The 20,967-nt window shown below is 45.5% G+C and overlaps 1 protein-coding gene across 1 annotated transcript; it reads right to left on the bottom strand.

Annotated features, from left to right (window-relative positions):
- Positions 1 to 973: 973 nt before the first annotated feature.
- On the bottom strand, positions 974 to 19,464 carry slc10a1 (solute carrier family 10 member 1). The gene is made up of 5 exons (XM_080202060.1): positions 19,061 to 19,464; positions 14,302 to 14,503; positions 11,205 to 11,383; positions 6,358 to 6,560; positions 974 to 2,334 (listed from the first exon to the last, which is right to left on the bottom strand). Exons 1-5 carry the CDS (start codon positions 19,462 to 19,464, stop codon positions 2,213 to 2,215), a joined length of 1,110 nt encoding a protein of 369 aa, XP_080058186.1. The 3' UTR covers positions 974 to 2,212.
- Positions 19,465 to 20,967: the final 1,503 nt, after the last annotated feature.

Raw genomic sequence — 20,967 nt, 5'->3', positions numbered from 1 at the left:
AGAGCACCCAGAGGAAACCCACACAGACATAGGAAGGACAGAACGTGCAGACTCGGCACAGACAGTGACCCAAGGCCAGAATCAAATGCAGGTCTCTGGCGCTGTGAGGCAGCAGTGCTAACTACTGTGCCACTTATGTGCTATACAAACAAAACATATCATTCGCAGAGTAAAGACGGGCGAAGAAAAGGAGAGGGTGCAGAGTACAATGTTGCAGTCATGGATGGCTGTAGAAAAAGATCAACTGAACATTATTGGAGAGTTTAAAGGAGTTAAGTTTTAAGAGTTTGGAACAAGAGTAAAAGGTAGCATTAGAGGGTACGCTGGGGACAGCTTGCAAGAAGTTTCCTCACTCTGGAGCCATCTTAGAAAAAAGCCATTGGTCCAGTCAACAAGTTGGATGTTTTTTAGAATTCTCTTTGCTCTGTTTCATTTATTAGTTATTAAAAATTACATTGGCAATGAGAACAAGTGTAGTTTGGTTATTTCATTTCAGTCAGGTGATGAAGGATTGCTTCTGAAGATGAACTTCGATTGGAGTTGTTACTGGGAGGGTACAATGTGAGGATGGTTCTATTGCTGGATCAATGGTGGGGTCAGGACTATGAGACATGGGTGAAATCTCCAGGAATATGTCTAACCAGAATCGACAACCCTTGATATCTGAAGCAGGTTGGAAATTACTGTCCCATTGAGGCACCGTATTTCTACATTCCTTCAGTTTTGTTAAAATAATTAAAAATATCATCAATTAGACCTTTCATTCAGCCTCACACAACCTTGAGATCTTGTTTTTAATTTGCATCATGGCTGGCAAGATGTTTTCCATCCCCATTCTCAAGGGCAATATCAACTCATGGAAAAGATACTCTGATATGTGTGTGTGTGTGTGTGTGTGTGTGTGCATGTGCACGTGTGTATGCCTGTGTGTGTACATATGTGTATACATGTGTGTATACACTGTGTTTGTCTGTGTGCATGTGTGTGTATTTGTGTGTATATTTATACATGTGTTTGTGTGTGTGTATACCTGTGTGCTTGTGTACCTTGTGCATGTGTGTGTGTATGTGTGTGTGTGTGTGTGTGTGTATACATGTGTGTATGAGGAAAATATCAGGATAACTGCCCTATTCTTCTTCGAATAGCGCCAGGGATCTTTTATGTTCAGATGATAGAAGTAGACAGGGCTTCAGTTTAATATCAGAAAGGGTCGTGCTCCTTTAATTCTACACTTCAGTATCCATGGTTATCTTAAAGTTTATTTATCAGTGTCACAAGTATGCTTGCAGTAACACTGCAATGGAGGTTATTGTGGAAAATCCTCTAGTCACCACCTGTTCAGGTACACTGAGGGAGAATTTAGCACGGCCAATGCATCTAACCAGCACGTCTTTCAGACTGTGGGAGGAAACCGGAGCACCTGGAGGAAACCCACGCAGATACAGGGAGAATGTGCAAACTCCACACAAACAGTGATCCGAGCCAGGAATCAAACCTGGGTCATTGGCACTATGGGGCAGCAGTGCTAACCACTGTGCCACCATGCTGCCCTCTTCATCACTGGAGTGGAACTTGAGCCAACAACCTATTGAGATGAGAGAGTGATAATTGGGGATGCAGTGGCACAGTGGTATTGTAACTGGATTAGTAAACTAGAGACCCAGGGCAATGCTCTGGGCTCGCAGGTTCAAATCCCACCACGGTAGGTGTTAAATTTGAATCCACTAGAAGCTGCAATTAATAGTCTATTGAGCATAAAACGATAGTTGATTGTTGGAAAAACCCATCTGGTTCATTAATGCCCATTAGGGAAGGAAATCTGCCGTCCTTACCTAGTCTGGCCTACATGTGACTCCAGAGCCACAGAAGTGTGGTTGACTCTTAAGTGCCCTCTGAAATGGCCTTGCTAGGCATTTAGTTCAGGGTAATTAAGGATGGGCAATAAGTGCTGGTGCAGCCAACAACAGCCACACCCCACGAACCAAAGCTTGAGCCAGCCTGACATCAAAACTAAAGCAAAAATCTTGGGAGAGAAAAAAGTCACTGTCAATGAACAATATCCAAATACTGCCCGGGGTCTACAATATCTTGATTCCATTATTTTTCTAAATGTGTTTGCTGGCCACTTGGAAGCCAATTATATGATGTAGGGAGTATCTAATGACATTCTGTGTAAAAACCAATATTTCCAATCAATGTTTCCTCTGCATCCTTACTTAGAGGACTCCATTTTACTGTTCTTGAAGATCACGGCAATGTCACGGGGTTTTGCTAGTTCAGGAAGTGGAAGCTGTACATTCATGTTCTCCTCTGGCATGTAAATCACCTTGGCACCTAAAAGAAACCAAATATTACTCTTCAGCAGTCTTGCTTGAGGCAGAGACAGAGGCCAACTGCAGCAAACTGTCTCATCCTTAGTGTTCACACATAACTATCTTTTTTAGACTAGCTCTGCAGCAGTTAAACTATTTTGATTTGATTTATTACTGTCATATATACTGGGATACAGTAAAAATTATTGTTTCTTGCGCACTATACAGATAAAGCATACCATTCACAGAGTACGTAGAGGAGAAGGCTCAAAATTTAGTGTTACAGTCAGAGCTAAGGTGTAGAGAAAAATCACCTTAACGTGTGGTGGGTCCATTCAAAAGTCTGACAGCAGCAGGGAAGAAGCTGTTCTTGAGAGGGTTGGTACATGATCTCAGACTTTTGTATCTTATTCCTGATGGAAGAATGGAGTGGCACAGTGGCACCAGGCACCCAGGTTCGATTCTCGCACTGAGTCATCGACTGTGCAAAGGCTGCACATTCTCCCCATGTCTGCATGGGTTTCCTCCAGGTACTCTTGTTTCTTCCGACAGTCTGAAGGACATGCTGGGTGGGTGCATTGGCCTTGCTAAATTCTCCCTCAGTGTACCTGAACAGGCGCTGGAGTGTGGCGACTAGGGGATTTTCATAGTAACTTCATTGCAGTATTAACGTAATCCTACTTGTGATACTATTAACCTTTAAACAAAGTGGTACTGTGATGGAGTATGGCTTCCATAAACAGCATGCATTCCACATTGTAGTATTCTTGTAGTGGGACGCAGGTGCACTGGATACTGGGGTAAGGGTCACAGGGAGAGGGTAGGTTCATATTTGGAGTGCGGTGGGAATTTTCATGAATTGAGCTTGTGTTGTGAGGACATGCATGAACTGACTCAAGAACATCTTCTTCCCTGCTGCCATCAGACTTTTGAATGGACCTACCTTATATTAAATTGATCTTTCTCTACACCCTAGCTATGACTATAACACTCTAGGTTTCAGAGAGAGAAAGAGCTCGCAAGCAGCAACTGAGCTGAGCCTAGCCCTGCCCAGTCACACGACTGTTGCTGTTAAAACCTAATCAAGCCCTACTCTGAAAAATTCCAGGAGAAAACACTAAAATGACAAACCTGCATTAGTCCAGATTAAAACAAAGATTTATGCGATTAAGATCTATTATGCTGCTGGAGTAATAACAGTGGTTGCCAGATGCAGACGAAATGGCACAGATAACAAAATAATAAAACAAACTGCTCAAACAGATCCTGCACAAGAAACATGACCCAAATACATTTCTTAAAGGCTCAGTATCATCAAAGACCAAACAATGGGCATGGGCACTGCAATGAGGGATTGCCTTGCTTCTCAGCTGCTTCTGATATGGGTAGATCCAACACAAGTTAGAATTAGCCTGCTCCATTTAAAGCTATATCTTAAAGTGGAGGTTCACTCTGGCTGGAACAGGTGCTGGAAGTAATTTTGATGTGGGGAATACTCAATAATGTCTCAGCATGGTGGTGGAAGTTGGGGTTGGTTGGGTTCTCTCAGGTTTTCCGATGCTTAACTGCAGGCTTTGGTGCATGCGGAGAGATACGTTCCATCCACAGAGGACAGGCGACACTTCAGACAAACTTTACAAAGTCAAATGGGGCCAGATAACCATGATGGTCAATGACCTTGACAATCAGGACACAGTGCCTCAAAATACTCAATGACCTTACACCAGTAAAGGTCAGTGAGTGCGTCTCCATATCCCACCAATATCCCCAACAGCTCAATTCACCACACCCATACCAGACACCTCCCACCCAATCACAACTCAAGTCAAACATTCATGGCCTCACTTCAGTGCTGGAAGTTTCTCCACATCTTCCAGCATGCACAGCTATTCAACAATGACACAGCAGCACAGTGGTTAGCACAGCTGTCTCACAGCACCAGGAACCTGGTTCAATTCCAGCCTTGGGTCACTGTATGAAGTTTGCACATTCTCCCTTATCTGTGTGAGTTTCCTCCGGATGCTCCAGTTTCCTCCCACTGTCCAAAGATGCATCTCTTAGATGAATTGGGAATAGTACATTGCCCCTTAGTGTCCAAAGATGTCCCTCCCATTCTTAGAAAGCATCCTATCCGGATGTATCACAGCTTGGTATGGCTCCTGCTCTGACCAAGACCGCAAGAAACTACAAAGTGTTGTGAATGTAGCCCAGTCCTTCATGCAAACCTACCCCTCATTCATTTAATTCCGTCTATACTGCTTGCTGCATCGGCAAAGCAGCCAGCATAATTAAGGACCCCACGCGCCCTGGATACAGTACCTTCCACCTTCTTCTGTTGGGAAAAAGAGATAAAAGTTTGAAACATGTACCAACCGACTCAAGAACAGCTTCTTCCTGGCTGCCATCATGGCTCTACCATATATTAAGCTGATGTTTCTCTTCTATAAATGTAATATGGAAATATATATTCTCCACCCTCTCCTTTCCGTCTCTCCTATGTACTCTATGAATGGTATGCTTTTCCTTGTATAGTGCACAAGAAACAATACTTTTCAATGTATCCCAACACATGTGAGGATAATAAATCAAATCAGACCAATGATGTCAGACCTGCTGAGTCTTTCCAGCACTTTCTGTTTTCTTTCAGGTTTCTAGGTGTCTGCGGTATTTTGCCTTTCCTTTAGAAACTGCCCAATGGCTGTGTGGTGCAGTGGGAAGTCACACTGACCTCAGGCAAAGATCGACTTGCTGGCCAGGAGAGCTCAGATTGCTGTAAGTTATTAAGGACAATTCAGGAAGGATTTGACAAAACCTTTGGAGAGAGGGGGAGTGGAAAGGAGGTTCACCAAAATGGAACGAGAGATGACATCTTTGTGAGGAGACTACAGAAGCTCAACTTGTTGCCCCTAGTGTTGAGAAAGCAATGGAGAAATTTAATGGAGGTGTTCAGAATTATGAAGAGCTTAATGAGGAGAAACTGGAAAAGGAACTGGATGAGAGATGAGAGGTGGAGTTTTCCAGTCTTGCCCGAATCATACGGGTTGGGATACGGATCATACACAGGTCCGCTGACCTCGGGTGGGATTTTCAGGTCTTTTCCAGTGAGTGTAGCTGGAAAATCCTACATGAGGAGGTTTTTTTTGTATTTGGAACTGGCCTGGAATGCAATTTGATTTGATTTATTATTGTCTCAGGCAGTGAAAAATATTGTTTCTTGTGCGCTGCACAGACAAAGCAAATCGTTCATAAAAGTTTTAAAGTTTATTTATTAGTCACAAGTAAGGCTTAATCCCCTAGCTGCCACATTCTGGCGCCTGTTCGGGTATGGCCAGTGCATGTAACCAGAGAGGGAGGGAACCGGAGCACCCGGAGGAAACCCACTCAGATATGGGGTGAACATACAAACTCCACACAGACAGTGACCCAAGCTGGGAATCGAACCCGGTTGCCTGGCACTCCGAGGCAGCAGTGCTAACCACTACGTCACCGTGCTGCCCCACAGGGGAGAAGGAAAGGAGAGGGTGCAGAATGTAGTGTTGCTAGGATGTGGAGAAAGACCAATTTAATATAAGATAGGTCCTCTAAAAGCCTGACAGCAGCAGGGAAGAAGCTGTTCTTGAGTTGGCTGGTACATGACCCCATACTTTTGTATCCTTTTCCTGACAGGAGAAGGTGGAAGAGAGAATGTCCGGGGTGTGTGGAATCCTTGATTATGCTGGCTGCTTTTCCGAGGCAGCGGGAAGTGTAGACAGAGTCAATGGATGGGAGGTTGCTTTGTGTGATTGACAGGGCTCCATTCACGACCCTTTGAGGCTTCTCGCTGTCTTGGTCGGAGCAGGAGCTATACCGAGCGGTGATACATCAGGACAGGATGCTTTCTGTGGTACATCTGTAAAAATTGTGGTGGAAATGCCTCAGTACTCACTTCCAAAACACAATTGGATATGTAACTAAAAAGAGGAGAAAATGAAAAGAGCGAGGCTGATGAGTTAACTGTTTGAAAGAGCCGGGAGAATGATTCTATGGAAGAAAGCTGGTCACTCACTCTGTTCCTTCGATTTTGATGTCCTTTTGTAACTTTGATAAATTGCGACGAGGACAAATGCTTCCGAGAGTTGAAAGACTAAGTAAATCAATGGAAACAGGTAAAAAGCAGCAATGTCTTCTTGGCGGAAAACAACTTTGAGGATGGCAGTACACAGCTGAACATTCTGGCATCCGGTTTCCATAGAAACGGTCCGTTTGCACCTATTAAAAGTGAGTAAACACGTTGAAAGAGACTACGTTTTTAAGTTTTAAATTTATTTATTCATTTCCATAAGTGAGCTTGCATTAACACTGCAATGAAGTTACACTGAAAATCCCCTAGTTCAGCACCTCTTCAGCTACACTGAGGGAAATGGGCAGCAGGATGGCACAGTGGTTAGCACTGCCGCCTCACAGCGCCAGGGACCCGGGTTTGATTCCTGGCTGGAGTCACTATCTGCATGGAATCTGCACATTCTCCCCATGTCTGCAGGGGTTTCCTCCGGTTTCCTCTCACAGTCCGAAAGAAGTGCTGGTTAGGGTGCATTGGCCATGCTAAATTCTCCCTCAGTGCACCCGAACAGTCACCGGAGGGTGGCAACTAGGGGATTTTCATAATAACTTAATTGCAATGTTAATGTAAGCCGGTTTGTGACACTAATAAATAAATTCTAAGTTAGCATGGGCAGAGTTTGGCCTTCAGTAAACCATTACAAGTGGATGGCCCATTGCACTGTCAGGGCTCGCATTGAATTGATGTGAATTTATAGCCAATAAAATAACTGAGCATTCTTGGAGGTGCTGCGCCCTGTCTATCAATGGGGATGAAGTAGAAATGGTCGAGAGCTTCAAGTTTCTGGTATTCAGATCACCAACAACCTGTCCTGGTCCCTCCACACTGATGCTTTAGTTAAGAAAGCCCACCAACACCTCTACTTTCTCAGGAGGCTAAGGAAATTTGGCATGTCTGTGATGACTCACCAACTTTACAGATGCACGATAGAAAGCATTCTTTCTGGTTGTATCGCAGCTTGGTATGGGCTCCTGCTCCGCCCAAGAAACTATAAAAGGTCGTTAATATAGCCCAGTCCATCATGCAAACCAGCCTCCCATCCATTGACAATGTTTACACTTCCCGCAGCCTTGGAAAAGCAGCCAGCATTATCAAGAACAGCCATGCAACCCGTGGAAAAGACACAGAAGTCTGAAGACACTCAAGAACAGCTTACCTGCTGCCATCAGACTTTTGGATGGACCTACCATATTTAAGTTGGTCTTTCTCTACACCCTAGCTATGGCTGTAATGCTATATTCTGCATCCTCTCCTTTCCTTCTCTATGAACGCTATGCTTTGACAGTATAGTAACAATATTTTTCACTGTATACTAATACATGTGACAATAAGAAATCAAGTCAAATCAAAGCACTGATTATTTTTTGGCTCTGTTCCTTTTTTCACATTTTTCTTCCGATTCTAACCACTGTTTTAGGCTTCTCAAAGTTTCTCAGGGTGTTGATGTTGGTTTTGTGCACTATTGTGAAATGGTCAATGGCAAATTTACAGCCTGTTTTTAACCTCTCCTAGTTTTAATATCCATTGGAGTCTAACCACACCAGGATGAGCCTCAAATCTCATCAGATCTCTGTACAGTCAGAGCCATCCCTTCCTTTTACTTGTACTCCGGTCCCCTTTAGATAGAGGCCCCCATTACTTCAGATTCTTTGATTATTTTGTACTGACGCATGAGTCAGGGGCAGCACGGTGGCACAGTGGTTAGCACTGCTGCCTCACAGCGCCAGGGACCCAGGTTCAATTCCAGCCTTGGGTCACTGCCTGTGTGGAGTTTGCACGTTCTCCCCATGTCTGTATGGGTTTCCTCCGGGTGCTCCAGTTTCTTCCCACGCTCCAAAGATGTGCGGGTTAGGTCATATTGTCTCTTTGTATCAGGGGGATTAGCAGATAAATATGTGAAGTTATGGGAATAGAGCCTGGGTGGGATTGTGGTCGGTGCAGACTCGATGGGCTGAATGGCCTCCTTCTGCTCTGTAGGGATTGTATGAGCCATTTGTGTATACGGACACCTGAATAAAGGGTCAAATGTGACATGGTGGTACCGCCATTGGACTAGCAATCCAGAGGTCCAGGCTAATTTTGTTTTATTCATTCACGGGATGTCGTTGGCTTGTCCCACGTTTACTGCCCATCCCTAACTGCCTTCCATTTCAGAGGACAGTTGAGAGTTAACCACATTGCTGTGGCTCTGGAGTCACAGGTAGGCCAGGCCGAGTATGGACGGCAGATTTCCTTCCCTAAAGGACATTAGTGAACCAGATGGGTTTTTCTGACAATTGGCAAATGGTTTCACGGTCATCGGCAGACACTGGACCGAGGGTTCAAATCCCCCGATGGCAGCTGGTGGAATTTAAATTGAATTAAGTAATTTTGAAAAATGGAGTGAAAACTGGCCCTCAGTAACAGTGACCGTGGAACTATCATTGATTGTCGTGACTTCTGCTTCCCTGAATTCCCTTTAGGGGTGGAATCTGTTGTCCTTACCCGGTCTGGCCTACCTATGGCCCCAGAGTCACAACAATGTAGTTCACTGTAACTGCCTGCAATTGGCAAGTAGGGATTGGTAAACAGTGCTAACAACATCTATATCCCATGTAAGAATACTCTCCTACGTGGCATATAGACTCTCTACCCCTCTGTAGCTCCTTGTCATTAAGGAAATATTCCCATTTTTCTTTCTTTGCGTCCAAAGTGGATGGCCTCACACTTGTTCACACTGAATAAGATCTCCTCCTATTGTGTCCACTCAAATCATAGATCATAGAATCCTGCAGTGCAGAAGGAGGCCATCCCATTTGGCCCATCGGCCACAACCCCACCCAGCCCCTAACCCCGTAGTCCCATATATTTATCCTAGCTGGCCCTCCTGACACCAAGGGGCAATTTAGCATGGCCAATCCACCTAACCCGCACATCTTTGGACTGTGAGAGGAAACCGGAGCACCCGGAGGAAACCCACACAGACATGGGGTGAATGTGCAAATTCCACACAGGCTGTGACCCAAGCTGGCAGTTGAATCCAGGTCCCTGGCACTGTGAGGCAACAGTACTAACCACTGTGCCACCGTGTCGCCCCCTGGTTCATTCCACATGGTCTTGCCATCTGGCTATGGAAAGTTTCTTTATAAATTTCTGCTCCCATCTACTTAGTGCGCCTCCTAATATTGTGTCACATACAAATATGGATATGTAATTCCCTATTCCTTCATTACCTTAGTAGTTAGGATGCTGCCTCACAGCGCCAGGGACCCAGGTTCAATCCCAACCTCGGGTGACTGTGTGGAGTTAGTACATTCTCCTCGTGTCTGCGTAGGTTTCCTCTGGGTGCTCCACTTTCCTCCCACAGCCCAAAGATATGCGGGTGAGGTGGATTGGCCATGATAAATTGACCCTAGTGTCAGGGGATTAGCAGGATAAATGCATGAGGTTATGGGGTAGGGCCTGGGTGGGATTGTGGTCAGTGCCGACTCAATGGGCTGAATGGCCTCCTTTCTACATTGTAGGGATTCTATGGTCATTTGACACAGATATAAATAGATATGCTTTATTCTACAGATACCTTCAAGTTTGAGTCAGGAATGTTCTCTATCGTCCGACATCTGTTCTTCAACCATGTTACTCACAGCCCCATTGGGCATGAAATATTTACGTACAGTTAGCTTCTATTTTACAACCAGGTATATAAACAATTGTTAGGTAGAAGCGAAGTTGTTGCCGAGAAAACACGTGCTGTCGAAGCTTTTCATCTTGTACTCTTCAGGACAGATCGCAAGTTTGCCAACAGTAAAGGGAATAACAATTTAGACTGCATGAGAAGTGAGTGCTAATTGGTTGGCAGGCAGTTTCTGATTGGTAGAGATACTGTCATGCAGAATGCAACAAGAAATAGCTAATTACCAAGATATTGTTCAACTTCAAACAAGCAAGATTGGCTCTGATTGGTCAAGGCATGGTCATGAGGAATGAATCAGGGAAGAACTGTCCTCTGACCTTTGGTTCATTCTCCATGGCAATGCCTTGACAAATCAGAATCAAGCTTTCTGATTTGAATTTGAACAATGGCTTGGCAGTTAACTGTTCCCTGCTGATACGCCATAACAATATCTCCAGCAATCAGAATCCACTTGCCAACTGATCAGCACTCCCCTTCCTGGGCAGTGTAAATTGTTGTCCCTTTTACTGTTGATAACCTTGTGGTTCTGATCTGATGTGTGCAAAATGAAAAGCTTTGACAATATGTCTTTTGTTTCAGCATTAACCATGTATTTGTTTCTTCTACATCTTAACTGGAAAGATGTGGTCAATCCTCTGACACACTTCCTTTGTAATTGCTGCCCTATTTTAAATAGATGCAAAATAACGATGGCACAGTGGTTAGCACTGCTGCCTCACAGCGTCAAGGACCTGGGTTCAATTCTGACCTTGGGTGTCTGTCTGTGTGGAGTTGGCACATTCTCCTTGTGTCTGCGTGGGTTTCCTCTGGATGTTCAGGTTTCCTCCCACAGTCTAAAGATGTGCAGGTTAGGTGGATTGGCCATGCCAAATTGACCCTTAGCATCAGGAAGACTAGCCAGGGTAAATATGTGGGCTTATAGGGATAGGGGCTGGGTGGGATTGTTGTCAATGCAGGCTCCGTGGGCCGAATGGCCTCCTTCTGCACTGTATGATTCTACTCTATTCTATGACCTGTCATCCCTGAGACAAAGAATCCAAAAACAACTACTTAAAAAGAAGGAGCTGCTTTTATTGTTAAGGAAAAAACTGTTTGCATTGCAATTAATTACACATGTTACCTTTCTGGTAATCTGCATAGGGACGAGAGGGCATACCCGAGGGTATAGCCAATAGCGGGCATGAGTGCCGTGGTGACAAGCAGGCGAGAAGTGAAAAGCATCCAGATACTTGTCCCGACTGACATTCCTGACAAGGTGCCCATTATTAATGCAGCAACGAGGAGACAAAACATGCCCATCTGAAAGACAAGTGTATAAGGTTAGCAAAACAAAACTCTTCCAATGAAATGGTCTTTCAAAGACTGTAACTGTGCCCTTCGTTGCTACAGTGTCTCAGCAGTCACCCCTGCTATTGTCGCTTTTTCATCGAATCATAGAATCCCACAGTGCAGAAGCAGGCCATTCGGTCCGCCAACCACAATCCCATACTGGCCCTATCTCCACAACCCCATATATTTACCCTAGCAAGTTCCCCCTGACACTAAGGGGTAATTTAGCGTGGCCAATCCACCTAACCCGCACATCTTTGGACTGTGGGAGGAAACCGGAGCACCCGGAGGAAACCCACGCAGACACGGGGGGAATGTGCGAACTCCACACAGACAGTGACCCAAGCTGGGAATCGAACCCGGATCCCTGGCGCTGTGAGACCACAGTGCTGACCACTGTGCCATCCCACTTTGTCACCGTGCTGCCCATTTTTGGACATGTATTGGGGCAGCTGGCTGGAATGAAGTAATAGTGTGGAATTCACCCTGTTAATGGATAAACCACACATTCATATGGTCCCTACAGTGCAGAATGAGGCCATTCAGCCCATCGAGTCTGCACTAGCAACAACCCCATCCAGACCCTTTCCCCATTGCCCCACATATTTACCTTGCTAATCTGACGCTAAGGATGGGATTTTCCAGCTGCGTTCACCCTGAGACTGGAAATTCCTTTCCGAGGTTAATGGACCTCTGCACAGTCTGTTGATTTTTCTGTCCCGCCCGCTATGATTCCCGTGGTGGGCGTGGCAGGAAAATTCTACACTAAGTTGAGTTACCATGGCCAATCAGCCTGCACATCTTTGGACTGTGGGAGGAAACCGGAGCACCTGGAGGAAACCCACGCAGACATGGGGAGAATGTGCGAACGCCACGCAGACAGTGACCCAAGCTGGGAATCGAACCCGGGTCCCTGGTGCTGTGAGGCAGCAATGCTAACCACTGTGCCACCGTACTGCCCTTGTCCTTTGTTATTTTAGCCCATTTATTTTAAGTGCCTCCATTAAAATACTAGACAGGGTGATGGTACAAACATGGCAAGTACTTGTCAGTTAAACTTGATTTCCAAGGTTATTTATTTACTGTGTTACAAGCAGGCTAACATTAACACTGCAATGAAGTTACTGTGAAAACCCCTAGTCACCACACTCCGGCGCCTGGTCGGGTAGACTGAGGGAGAATTTAGCACGGCCAAAGCAGGTAATCAGCATGCCTTTTGGAGTGTGGGAGGAAACATAAGAACATAAGAACATAAGAAATAGGAGCAGGAGTAGGCCATCTAGCCCTTCGAGCCTGCCCCGCCATTCAATAAGATCATGGCTGATCTGTCGTGGCTCAGTTCCACTTTCCCGCCCTCTCCCCATAACCCTTAATCCCCTCTCTTATCAAAAACCCATCAACCCGCTTCTTAAAAATATTTAGTGAGGCAGCCTCCACCACTTCAACGGGCAGAGAATTCCAGAGATTCACCACCCTTTGAGTGAAGAAGTTCCTCCTCAACTCCGTTCTAAACCGCCCCCCCCTTTATCTTGAGGCTGTGCCCCCTAGTCCTACTGTCCTTTCTGAGCGGGAAGAGTCTCTCCACCTCTATCCTATCCATCCCATTCATCATCTTGTACGTCTCAATGAGATCTCCCCTCATTCTTCTAAACTCTAACGAGTACAAGCCTAGTTTATTCAGCCTCTCCTCATAGCTCAACCCCCTCAACTCCGGCCGGAGCACCCGGAGGAAACCCACGCAGACACGGGGAGAAAGTGCAGACTCCACACAGACAGTGACCTGAGCCGGGAATCGAACCTGGGTCCCTGGCGCCGTGAGGCAGCAGTGCTAACCGCGGTGCCACCACGCCGCTCAAAGAAGTTGAGGCAGAAACAATGGACACAGTCAGAAAAGGGTTGGGTTGGTGGAGGAAGGAGAAGGCGTGGAATCAATGTTGTAACAAAGCACAATGAGAACAATTTGCTTATACGGAAGGTAAACATTGACAGAGGTTGGTTGGGCCAATTGGCCTTTACCTGCACTGTACCGTCTCCATAGAAGAGGTAGCCTCGAGGGTGGGCAGGCTGCTCGATGCCCTCCTCACCCCTTTGTAAAATTTCGGACACATTGTAGGTGGGTGGGTTAGGCGATGGGAAGGCTTAAGTTTTGGATTTTAGATGCCCCGTCCCCTTCAAACCCACCAGCCAGCGAGTGCTAAATCCAGCCCAAAGCTAATGTTCCGAGACAATAACCTTTGGTCTGAACTTTATTTCAGATTGGCAGTATCCACGGGACATTACTCTCGTAATGGGGGTTTTAAGCCACTTGAGTACAACACTCGAAATCCCTTTCAATCTTCGCCTCCTGTGAGGCTAGTGACACGGGAATTGTTGGTTTTCATACTGGATCTGAAATGGCAAGTAGGTGTTGAAATGCAAAGATGGAAATCTACCCCACGCAGTAAACTAAAAGAGAAAATCTCAGTGAGTCTGGCAGCATCTATAAGGAGAGAAAAGAGCTGACGTTTCGAGTCCAGCTGAGCCTTTGTCAAAGCTCTGACAAAGCTTTGTGCTTTGACAAAGGGCCTTCTGAACTCGAAACGTCAGCTCTTTTCTCTCCTTACAGGCTGAGATTTTCCAGCGTTTTCCCTTTTGGTTTGAGATTCCAGCATCTGCAGGAATTTTATCCACGCGGTGAAGTCTTAGCCATTGAGAAAGGTGGTCACACCAGACGCGATGGGCGTCCTGGGCAGGATTTTCCAGCTGCGCTCACCCCAAGACCAGAAATTCCAGTCAACGGACTTCTGATTCCGCCCTCTGATTCAAAGATGTCATTGGCGTGAGAATTCACTTCATTTTTGACAGACAATAAACGGAAATGATATGCGTCAATGCGCTTAGTATCTTACTTTGGTTATGATCTTTGAGTACTTTGGGTACTTTCTATTGAGGAAGATGCCAATACCGCAAGGAATGAGGGTTAAGAATAGGCTTATGGTAATCTCTTTGTATGGGACTTTACTTGCCAGCGATAGGCCCTTGGAATAGAGATACAGGAGAAGGGGCATCATGACAAGTGCCAACACTGTAGAGCACGTGGTCATCACAATACTGTAAGGAGAACAAGGGAGACAACATTAGATAAAGCTTTAGCAACACTCAGGCAAACACAATTTAGTTGCCGCTTGTAAAATACAATGTTACTGACTCTTAACAATGCTGCAAAATATTTATCTCTTTACTGATAGTGTAATCCGTGCAAAGGGACAATTTCCCATGCCTGATGGAATGGGGAAAATCATGCAGTTGATACTAATCTGGAATATTTAGCCCCCAACCCGCATTTGCTCAATTCTGCCACCGCTTTAAGTGGGCCCAGTCTTTGAGTGGCTGGGTGTGTGGGGAGGGGGGGCACTTGCCTGCCTCAGCTGCACTTGCTGGGGCAGTTTTACAGGCTTGAGAGGTGGCAGTTCATCAGTTAGTCTCCTGTCTTCTGAACATGCGGCACAGTGGTTAGCACTGCTGCCTCATAGTGTCAGGAACCCAGGTTCGATTCCTGCTTCGGATGACTTGTCCGTGTGGAGTTTGCACTTTCTCTGCGTGGGTTTCCTCCCGGGTGCTCCAGTTTCCTCCCACACTCCAAAAGATGTGCGGGTTAGGTTGATTGGCCATGCTAAATTGCCCCCTCGTGTCAGGGGGGCTAGCAGGAGTTTAACATACAGGCACTTCACTTCACCCTCACATGCCCCCCAATGTTACCAGCCTCACACTCACCTCTCACTGACTCCAAATATCTATAGCTACTCAGAACTGGTGGGCACAATGCCAGACCACAGTGCAGCAACAGTCACTGCCTCTCTCCAGCAGGACATGGTGGCACACGAGGGAGTAGATCAGGGCCCCTGGGAAGCAAGGATGTCTACATTCACCGGGTCCTCCAGAGGGCAGAGATTCTCAGTATTATGTGCCTGGTTGCCATAGGGTCCATGTTATTCAACATCACCAACACTGTTGAGCGTGATGGTATGTTCTTGCCTCTTAGTTTCTAGCTCTTCTTGCCCTTTGGCCTGGTGAACAAGCTACTGGAATGCTATTCAGATAAATACAATATCCATTCAATAACAACAAAATACAAGAATAGAGTTCAGTCGCTCCAAAAATACGACCAGGTTTTGTGGTTTTCAGAAATTTTTGGAGTTCCTCTGTTGATTCCTCTGTCTGTAAGTTCTTTCCGATTTGGTACCTTTTGCTCGTTAGATGGTGCATTCTCTTAAGAGACATCTGGAGTGGCAGAGTTGAGAGCTGCTCTCTCCCTCTCGAGGCTTGAGTGGTGACAGTTTGCAAGCTACAGATGGTGTTGCTGTGAAGTTGAGTTGGTGAAGGTGGAATTTGGTGTTGGTAATGATGTAAAAAATTGTAAAACAAAACACCGTGTGGCTCCTTTAAAAGATGGTGTTTTGTCTCAGTGCTTGGAGGTTTAAAATGCAAAGTACACAGTCCAAGCTGAAATACTTGTATCAAAAAGTCAAGCTGTAGTCTTGACAAGACAACTTGTTTTTTTTTACTTTTGACCAATCAATTTAAAGCAGGCACTCAGCTACCAGGAACCTGTAAAATTTGAGTTTGATGGTGTCGACAACATCAGACCAATCCTATTGTAGGAAAATTCATAGGTCATCACAGGTATAAAAGACAGCGCAAAGGGGAAAAAACAGGAAAGCAACTGATGAACTGCCACTTCGAAAAGGAGAGAACAGCTCTCAACTCTGCCACTTCAGATATCTCTTAAGAGAATGTACCATCTAACTAGCAAAAGGTACCAAATCAGAAAGAATTAACAGACAGAGAAATCAACAGAGGAACTCCAAAAGTTTCTGAAAATCACAAAACCTGGTTGTACTTTTTTGAGAGTGACTGAATTCCATTATTATTTTTTTTGTTAATGAATGAGTATTGTATTTATTTGTAGGGCATTCCAGTAGAACTTTATTTTATTTGGTATGTTACTCGTTTAGTTAAAGTTCCCTGTTGGTTAAATTAAAATATTGTGAAATGTTTATTTTAAAGTAAGTGTCCGGTATTTCTGTTAGTTAATCACTAAATGTTACTGAAGGACAGTAACACTCACACACTTTTAACAGGTTACGAGGTGAGGTAGTCCTCTGGGGGATTTGGCATTACTTTGATTTTGATTGGATTTGATTTATTATTGTCACATGTATTAGTATAGTGAAAAGTATTGTTTCTTGCACGCTATACAAAGCATACTGTTCATAGAGGAGGAAAGAAGAGCGTGCAGTATGTAGTGTTATAGTCAAAGCTAGGGTACAGAGAAAGATCAGCTTAACGCAAGGTAGATCCATTCAAAAGTCTGATGGCAGCGGGGAAGAAATTGTTCTCGAGTCAGTTGATACATTGGTAATGAGATAGAGAATCTAGTGGATTGGTCCGGCAACAATAATCTCTCCCTCAATGTCACTAAAATGAAGGAGGTTATCATTGACTTCAGGAAGCATAAAGGAGAACACGTCCCTGTCTACATCAATGGGGACGAAATAGAAAGGGTGGAGAGCTTCAAGTTTTTAGATGTCCAGATTACCAACAACCTGTCCTAGTCCCTCCATGCTGGCACCATAGTTAAGAAAGCCCATCAATGCCTCAACTTTCTCAGAAGATTAAGGAAATTTGGCATGTCAGCTATGACTCCCACCAACTTTTACAAATGCACCATAGAAAGCATTCTTTCTGATTATATCACAGCTTAGTATGGGCTCCTGCTCTGCCCAAGACCACAAGGAACTACAAAAAGTCGTGAATGTAGCCCAGTCCATCACACAAACCAGCTTCCCATCCATTGACTCTGCCTACACTTCCCGCTGCCTCGACAAAGGATAATTAAAGACCCCCACGCACCTCAGACATTCTTTCTTCCACCTTCTTCCTTCAGGAAAAAGATAAAAAATCTGAAGTCATGTCCCAACCGACTCAAGAACAGCTTCTTCCCTGTTGTTGTCAGACTTTTGAATGGACTTATCTTGCATTAAGTTGATCTTTCTCTACACCCTGGCTATGACAATAACACTACATTCTGCACTCTATCGTTTTCTTCTCTATGACCGGTATGCTTTGTCTATGTAGTATGCAATAAACAATACTTTTCACTGCATGCTAATACATGTGACAATAATAAATCAAATCAAATCAAAATGCGTCCTCAGAATTTTGTATCTTTTTTCTGATGAGAGAAGGTGGAAGAAAGTATGTCTGGGGTGTGTGGGGTCCTTGACTATGTTGGCTGCTTTACTGAGGCAGCGGGAAGTGTAGACGAAATCAATGGATAGGAGGCTGGTTTGCGTGATGGATTGGGTTACATTCACCACCTTTTGCAGCTTCTTGCATGAATCCATTGTCGATTGTCGGAAAAACCCATCTGGTTCACTAATGTCCTTTAGGGAAGGAAATCTGCCGTCCTTACCTGGTCTGGCCTACATGTGACTCCAGAGCCACAGCAATGTGGTTGACTCTCAACTGCTCTTGGGCAGATAGCGATGGGCAATAAATGCTGGCTCAGCCAGTGACATACATGTCCCATGAATAAAAACCGTTATTCTACAATACATTTGGAAATACATTCAAAAATTACTGGTTATTTTTTAATGAAGGCTGCATCCTGTAAAGTTTAATCTGGTCTTCCAGTGAAAGGGTAAATAGCAGGCTGTTTTACACAGCACCCAATTCTTTTTTTCAAATATTCAGCATTTTAACTGAAGACCAGTTATAAGTTTATAGATTTATTTATTAGTGGGCAGCACGGTGGCACTGTGGTTAGCACTGCTGCCTCACAGCACGAGGGACACTGCAGAGATATCATGGAGCTGAGATGACTAACCCTCCACAACCACAACCATCTTCCTATGTACCAGGTATGACTCCAACGAGCAGGGAGTTTAACACTGCAATGAAGTCACTGTGAAAATCCCCCTGTAGCCACGCTCTGCCGGCTGTTCAGGTACACTGAGGGAGAATTTATCTTGGCCAATGCATGTAACCAGCACTTTCAGACTGTGGGAGGAAACTGGAGCACCCGGAGGAAACCCATGTAGACACGGGGAGAACGTGCAGACTCCACGCAGACAGTGACCCAAGTCCGGAATCGAACCTGGGTCTCTGGCGCTGCGAGGCAGCAGTGGCAACTACTGTGCCAAGATGTCCGCCCCTCCCTTTCCAAAACACTTAAGCTTCGTAGAATCATAGAACCCTACAGTGCAGAAAGAGACCCTTCGGCCCATCAAGTCTGCACCGAACACAATCCCACCCAGGCCCTATCCCCATATCCCTATGTATTATACCCATTAATGCCTCTAACCTACGCATCCCTGGACACAAGGGGGCAATTTCTTAGCATGGCCAATCAACCTAACCCACACATCTTTGGACTGTGGGAGGAAGCCGGAGTACCCGGAGGAAACCCACGCAGACACGAGCAGAATGTGCAAACTCCACACAGACAGTGACCCGAGCCGGGAATCGAACCCAGGACCCTGGAGCTGTGAAGCAGCAGTGCTAACCACTGTGCTACCGTGCCGCCCATTGACTGGAATATCCCTAGGGCAAGGGGTTTGGATGGGGAGGAGTTTGAAAGGTGTTCACTTGGTGGCCTGCTCATACCTGAGATTCATGTCCCCGTTCAGTGCCAGCGCGAAGATATTGGAGAGGGCCCCTCCTGGGCAGCAGCCACAGACAAGGACAGACAGAGATTCCATGGCGGAGAGGCTGAACATCTTGGCAAGGCTGAAGGCTGTGAAGGGCATGATCCCATATTGAGAAACCACTGCGATCAGCACCCCCTTGGGCTTCAGAATGTGGAGCCTGATCATTGGCAACTCCATGGTGCAGCCCAGTGAGACCATGGTGATGAAAAGGACAATGACTGACATGGCGCTAATGGCTCGATCTATTAATGTTCCGCTTGGTTGTCCTTCCCATCCCACACTAAGGTTCGAGGCCGGTGTTGAGTTCAGAAGCACAGTCCAAGCATTGTTCACCGAATAATCCTTAGTGGTGACATTCATTTCGATTGCAGGATTTGATACTTAATTCCCGAATCTCTATCCGATCTGTAGCTGGGAAGTTAAGTGCTCACTGCGCTCTCAGGAGATGATTTTGTACCACGTATGTTCACTTCAAGTACTTCCAGAGAGCCACAAAATTTGGCAATTTACAACAGAACTGGCTCTGTAAGGTCATGTTTTACAATTGGGCTCTGAGTTTTAAGTGACTATATTCAGCCCAGTGTCTCAGTAGCAACAAAGAACTAGTCATTCAGTTCCATTCGTAAACGGCAGTTCAAAATCCTCTCAATTTAATTATTTGAGAAACGCAGACCAAACAAAATTGCGACTAATCCATGACCCAGCTTTGTAAAATTCTAGGATCGAACAGGAAGAGAAAGTTGGTCACAAATCACTCCAGGATCGCTGCTTATTTCTTCAAATTTGTCAAGGAGGGAATGCAGTCCTTGGGAGTTCCCTGGCCATCCAGTTACGAATAGAAGGGGAGTCTGGGGGATGGGGGTCCTGGAGAATCAATCGGGGCCTTCCAGCACTCACAGCACAGTTACCACCCCCTCCCCATCAGAGGTAGGAGCTGCACTCACAGCTAGGCTGGAGAGAAAAATAACTTAGTGCGAGGTAGATCCATTCAAAAGTCTGACAGCAGCAGGGAAGAAGCTGTCCTTGAGTCAGTTGGTACATAATCTCAGACTTTTGTATCTTTTTCCCGACAGAAGAAGGTGGGAGACATGTCCAGGGGTGCGTGGGGTCCTTGATTATGCTGGCTGCTTTTCCCAAGGCAGTGGGAAGTGTAGACAGAGTCAATGGATGGGAGGCTAGTTTGTCTGATGGACTGGGTTTCGTTCACGATCCTTTGCAATTTTTTGCAGTCTTGGGCAGAGCAGGAGCCATGCCTGGCTGTGATACATCCAGAAAGAGTGCTTTCTTTGGTGCATCTGTAAAAGTTGGTGAGTTTATAAGTTTATTTATCAGTGTTACAAGTAGGCTTCACAAAACAAGGTCCCACTTTTCAATGGGAAGCAGCTCAACCACACAAACATTTACCCCGGTTTCATATGCTGTATATTTTCCTACTTCACCTTGTTCCTATCTCACATTGACAAGGGGTGAAAGATAACTGTGCTGCGTATACAGCTCCTTCCCCCTCCGTACCGTGTGCAGTTTTGGGCGCCGCACCTGCGCAAGGATATTTTGGCCCTGGAGGGAGTGCAGAGGAGGTTTACTAGGCTGATACCGGAGTTGAGGGGATTGAGCTATGAGGAGAGGCTGAATAAACTAGGCTTGTACTCGTTAGAGTTTAGAAGAATGAGGGGAGATCTCATTGAGACGTATAAGATGATGAATGGGATGGATAGGATAGAGGTGGAGAGACTCTTCCCGCTCAAAAAAGACAGTAGGACTAGGGGGCACAGCCTCAAGATAAAGGGGAGGCGGTTTAGAACGGAGTTGAGGAGGAACTTCTTCACTCAAAGGGTGGTGAATCTCTGGAATTCTCTGCCCGTT

This window comes from Carcharhinus amblyrhynchos, chromosome 14 (assembly GCF_965287045.1).
Source record: "Carcharhinus amblyrhynchos chromosome 14, sCarAmb.v2.hapA, whole genome shotgun sequence".
NCBI lineage: Eukaryota > Metazoa > Chordata > Chondrichthyes > Carcharhiniformes > Carcharhinidae > Carcharhinus > Carcharhinus amblyrhynchos.
The sequence above is the reverse complement of the archived record's forward strand: the minus strand, read 5'-3'. Positions and strand labels throughout refer to the sequence as shown.